At 39.5% G+C, this 6,000-nt stretch overlaps 1 protein-coding gene across 1 annotated transcript in view; it reads left to right on the top strand.

Annotated features, from left to right (window-relative positions):
- The first annotated feature begins 438 nt into the window (after positions 1–438).
- PYROXD1 (pyridine nucleotide-disulphide oxidoreductase domain 1) overlaps positions 439–6,000 on the top strand; it is a 30,003-nt gene continuing 24,441 nt past the window's right edge. The window contains exons 1-2 of the mRNA XM_043967138.1: positions 439–630; positions 4,899–4,979. Of these exons, the coding sequence (XP_043823073.1) occupies positions 541–630; positions 4,899–4,979 (171 nt within the window). The 5' untranslated portion in view covers positions 439–540. The remainder of the gene's footprint in view (positions 631–4,898; positions 4,980–6,000) is intronic.

The raw sequence follows: 6,000 nt of genomic DNA, 5'->3' as shown, positions 1-6,000 counted from the left end.
TAAATGATGTGAAATGGAGATTATTTCATTTATAATCCTCTTTTCATGTTATCTGTAAGTATGGAAACGTTGGTTTTTTTTTGGTGTTTAAGTTCATAATACTTAACCAAAAAAAAAAAACCAAACCAAAACCCTGAAGATAATCATACTATGGGAGGAAAACAGACCCTCAAGAAAATAAGACACTTTCAAGAATTCCTGAGGAAAATACCAGCGCTCAGTAGAAACTCTGAAATGCAAGCACAGGAATCGGAAGGAGAGAGGGGGGACTCAAAAAATAACTATATTTGAGCATCTAGAAGAGACCACCAGCCTGGCATTTGCCCGAAGTCACTGCCCTCATACAGCATCACCCTCAGCCCCCGCGGAAGGCGAAGAGAAGAAGTTTGAGCGCTCCGACTCTCCGTAGGAAAGGCTTCTTCCGCTTTGCAGCAGGGAATATCCCGAGGGGGGCGGGGTGCAGCAGCTGCTTCCCCAGAAGCGGCATCTACCAACGGTCTCTCTACGAGAAACTCCTGAGCTAGGTTGGGAAGCGAGGAGATGGCGGCCGCCTGCCCTTCTCTGGCGGCGCCGGCAGCGAAGTTCGTGGTGGTCGGAGGGGGCATCGCGGGTGTCACCTGTGCCGAGCAGGTGAGAGACCTGAGCAGGGGCCCTGCGCACAGCACTGAGGCCCGGCCGTCCCCTTCCCCACTCTCGTGGGTGGTTACCTCCCCGCAGCTCTTGGTTTGCTCCAAAACACTGCCCGTGTGGGAAAACGGGTCGTGCTTCCTTCCTTCCCGACCGGACCGGAAGTTCCCGGAAATCGAAGACTTATCTTATGTAAATTCTCCCTTCCCTCTGCTTTAACGTCAGGGCTGTGCACACTTTTTATCCACCATCAATGTAGTGTTGAGGGCTACCTAGCTCGCTGCTGCTGACTTCCTACCCTGGAGCTTGTGTAAAGGAGAGGGAAGGACGGGCTGAGTCTCTGCTTTAGTGCTGAGGGCAGCCCTCCTGCGAGGTTTCCACTCCCTAGTTCTCCAGGAAGCTTTCCAATAACAGAAACGTTAGACGGGAGCCTGAAGTCTATAGGAAAGAGAATATTCTTATAATCCCTGTGACAAATATAGCAACCTTCCCATAGTTGCTTTGTCTGACATAATTAAACAAGTTGAATTATGGGTGTGGATAAGTGCTAATTATTTTTGATCTTATGTTCGTCCTATAATGTACCTATAATGTAATGTCAAAAATCATCTCTTACTGACTGACTGTGGAAGTCACTTCACCTCTTAAGCAGTTTCCCCATCTGTAAGATAGGGTCGTTCAACTTTCCAGTATTTAACTTTCTGTGATGTGAGCACTAAGATATTAATTGAATGGATGACTGAAGATGACCACATAGACACAGAAGGAACAAGTTTGTCTATTTTTAAAAATGCTTGCCTAGGAGTTAGGCATGCAGTTGAACTTTTTTTTTTTTTTTTTTTTGCGGGGCAATGGGGGTTAAGTGACAGGTGGTAAGTGTCAAGTGTCTGAGGCCGGATTTGAACTCAGGTACTCCTGAATCCAGGGCCAGTGCTTTATCCACTGCGCCACCTAGCTGCCCCCTGCAGTTGAACTTTTAATAATTAAACTTAATCATCTGTGCTACTAGACATGGCATAGATCAGTAGTTGACATTTCGGTAAGGCTTTAAGATTGATTAGATGATTAAGATGGATTGCTCCACTGGATCCTCAGGTCAACTCTGTGAGGTAGATACTACTAATACCATCGAATAATTCTCATTTTACTGATAAGTAAACGATTTGCCCATAGTCACACTAGTAAGGATCAGAGGTGGAATTTAAACCCAGCCCTATCCTGATTCCAAATGCAACACTTCCCACTATACCATGGTTCCTTGTTTGGATGTATGTTACGTAATTTATTAACAGCAAGATTTATTGAACTAACCCTTTGGATTTCCAGAGAATACTGTAAGAATATTGTCAGTTTCCCAGTGCTCTTTCATTTATTCTACACTAAAGCCAAATTAATTCTGTTGCTTTCCTGCCTCCAAGCCAACCCATTCTTTGAGATTTAACTCAAATGGCATAACTTAAAATATCTCATCACCCCAAAGGGAAGTGATTTATTCCTTCTCATAATTTACATATTTCTTTGTATTGCAACATAGCTGCTTCTGTATTATTAACAACAACATTTATTTAGTAACTACTGTTTGCAAGCTACAGTGTTAGGGAATGTGCGTATAAACATGAAAAATGACCAGAAATAGTTTATAATTCAATAGTAGGTAGGCCACATGTATACAAATAAGTAAGGTATAATATAGATGAAGAAAGGGAGCTTGTTAAGTGGATAGAGAGCTAGCCTCAAGGACAGGAAGACTTGAGTTTAAGTCCTACTTCCAGTATTTTTTGTCTATATGACCCTGGGCTTACCACTTATCCCCTCAAATGCTCTAGGCAAGTCGCTTATGAGATTATAAACTGCATAAAAGGTGCCATCCTGCATTGAGAGTAAATTTCTCAGGAGTTTCCTATACTAAAGAAACCATATATTCACTCAGTATCCCTGTAACAGATCCAGAACTACATGCCCTAAGAAAATCTGAAGAGAAAGAAATCACTAAAGCAAGGGCACTGAAGAGAGGCTTCATGGTGGTTGTTGTTCAGTTGTTTCAGTTGTGTCCAACTTTCCATGTCCCCATATGGGGTTTTCCTTGGCAAAGAAACTAGAGTAGTTTGCCATGTGGATTAAGGCAAATAGGGTTGAGTGACTTGTCCAGGGTCACAGAGTTAATAAGTTTCTGAGGACAGATTTAAGCTCATGAAAGCAAGAAGAGTCTTCCCGACTTCAGGCACAGTGCTCTATCTACTGCGTTTCATGGAGTAGGTAGTATATACACTTTTTTCTTTTCCTTCCAGGGATGGAAGGAATAGAAGATTTCCACAGTCAGAGATGAACATTCCAAACATGGAGGAATATAGGACAAGGTCAGGGAACAAAAAAAATAATTGAATTTGGCTGGAATGTGTAGTACATGAAGGGTAGTAATGTGAAATGAGTGCTGGAAAGAGAGGTTGGAACCAAATTATGAAGGACCTTAACTGCTAGCCTGAAAAGTTTCTATTTTAATGCTATAGGTAGTAGTAGGTAGCCACTGAAGGTTTTTGAGTAGGGAATAACATCATCCCTTTATATTAATAGTTTATTTTACCAGATGTGAGGATTGGAAAGAGACAAAGCTAGAGCTGGTTGATCCTTTAGAAAGATGTAGAAGAGTCCTGCTCAGAAGTGACTAAGATCTAAACTAGGAGTGGGTACAGTGTGTGTGGAAGGATTATAATTGCAAGAGATACAGTGATTTATATACAAGTTCTTATAGTTGTCCCACCTCGGACATATGATGACTGTGTGACTGTGTTTACCACATTTATTAAGTGCCTGTTATGTGCCAGGTACTGCACTAATCTCAGGGGATCCAAAGAAAAGTAAAAGACAATCCTTGCTTTCAAAGAGTTCACAGTCTAAAAGGGGAGAGTCATGTAACCTTTCTATGCTCTGGCTAGCTCTCTAAGACCTTAAGTTGTGGATTGTGTTGACCTGCTTTGGTAGAGGGAAGTTTCCTCATTTGGGAATTCTCTATACCAATGAAACTACAGGTCCCTGAACTAGATCCTTGCCCAAACTACTCTTATATTTATTACTATTACCACTCTATGCCCACATAAAATGGACACATTACAAAATGGCATGTGAATGAGATTGCCAACGCTATATACAATATATAGAGGAAAGAGGGTCAAGACAGAATATTAGGACATACCTGTACAACTGGACTGATGTCTGGATCTTTCCTAGAAATCCATTGTTAATAGTTATTTTCTCACATGCCTACATTAAGTGGTCAGGAGAGGCATTAAATGCCAGTGAAGGAGACTGAAAAGGAAAAAGTTAAGGGAAAACCAGGAGAGTGTTATATCTCAGAAGCCAGGAGAAGAAAGAAGTAGATGGTCATCACTGTTGATAACAAGGGACTGAAAAAAGATAACTGATTTCTATAGGCAATTTTTGACTATTGAACTGGTTTGGTAACTATTCCTCACAAACTATTCCTTCTCCCAATTTTGCCTTTGTAGGAATGGTCCCCAGGCCCTGGAGTACACTTTACCACCACCTGATAGAATTCCTTTTATTTTATTTGAAGGTAGCTTCAAAGCACAAGTAAGGTGCTACTACCTACATGGTGCTTGTTCTTATTCCCTCCCCCAACTCCACCAAATTATTAACATTTTATTTCCTGAAATTACTTCTTTCTTCTCTTTCCTCCACTGCCCCAGTAGAATGTAAGTGCCTTGAGCTCAGGGACTTTCATTTTGTCTTTGATTACCCCATGTCAAACAGAGTGACTTAAACTGTAGTTGTTTAATGAATGCTTGTTAAGTTAAATGAATTGGATTTCTCCTTCCTTTCATGTTATTTATGTTTAAAAAGTATTGTTGAATGTGGAAGAGAGTAAATTCTTAGTTTACTAGGTAAAAGATATCTACCCATATTTGAGGCAGCTGATGATCCCATGGATACAGTGCTGGGTGTGGAATTGGGAAGTTCTGAGTTCAAATGTGGCCTCAGACACTTACTAGCTATGTGAACCTGGACAAGTCATTTAACCTCTTTGCCTCAGTTTTCTCATCTGTAAAATGGGGATAATAATAGCACCTAACTCAGAGTTGTTGTGTGGATCAAATGAGATAATATTTGTAAAAAGTTCTTAGCGTAGTGCCTAGCACATAGTAGGCACTTAATAAATGCTTATTCCCTTCCCTAAATTTGATTGTTTATACTTATATTCTACAGATTTCAATACCCATACTAATTTTGATTTTTTTCTCTTCTTTCATTGCAAGTTGGCTAGTCATTTTCCATCAGAAGAAGTTCTCTTGGTAACAGCTTCTCCTGTTATTAAAGCAGTTACAAATTTTAGGCAAGTAAGTACCTGTTATGTTTTCCTAGTATTACTCAAAAGAAAATGCTAGAATTTAACAGTTAAGATAATTTTAATGGTACTGATTTTTACAAATGGTCTTTTTATGTTTATTTCATATGCTGAGCTTACTATTTAGAATTTAGAATATTTGAATACCCCAGATATGTCAAGTTATTTTTTAACTTCTTTTTCTCCCCTACTAAAGCTATATGCAGTAATGCGTTTTTCAGGAAGATGTCTTAGATCATTTGAATGAAGGGTATATAAATGTAAATGTGAATATATGAATTACATTTTTCCAGTTAAGGAAGGAAAACTTTTATCAAACCAACTTTATCCTTTCACACATTGTTTCAGCATTATAATAAGCATTAAGGCCAATAATAATAATAATATAATAAGCATTTAAGACTATTTTTAGATCTTGATCTATGGCTTTCCTTAGAAGATATAAATAATCAGTATAAAATTTTCAGTGTTCACTTAGGAGTGTATACTGTCTTGCTTTTACATAACTGCATAAGAGTCATACATGAATGAATGTCCTGGTGCCTGGCATCTCCAAAAGAAGTACTGTAGCAGTTAACTTTTCTATATTTATAATCTTTTATTTTCTTTGTATATATTTCGTAGTAACTCCTCTGTGTGCATATTGTACCTTGTCCTTCCCATCTCCTTCAATAAAGTGTAATTTCTTTGAAGGAAGAAACTATTTCATTTTTGTCTTTGTATCCTCAGTTTCTTGCTGTCCATCTTTCTTCTTCTCCCTGTGGAAAGGGGGGCACAGGGCACATCCTGACCAGACTTGATTATCCAAATAATAAGAGTAGTCTGTAACAATGTATTTTCTTTTCTTTTTTTTTTTTTTTTAAGGCAATGGGGGTTAAGTGACTTGCCCAGGGTCACACAGCTAGTAAGTGTCAAGTGTCTGAGGCCAGATTTGAACTCAGGTACTCCTGAATCCAGGGCCGGTGCTCTAACCACTGCGCCATCTAGCTGCCCCCACAATGTATTTTCAGTAG

The sequence above is a fragment of the Dromiciops gliroides genome, chromosome 5 (assembly GCF_019393635.1).
Source record: "Dromiciops gliroides isolate mDroGli1 chromosome 5, mDroGli1.pri, whole genome shotgun sequence".
NCBI classification, from domain to species: domain Eukaryota; kingdom Metazoa; phylum Chordata; class Mammalia; order Microbiotheria; family Microbiotheriidae; genus Dromiciops; species Dromiciops gliroides.
Note: the sequence above shows the minus strand (reverse complement) of the source record. Positions and strands in the feature narration are given on the sequence as shown.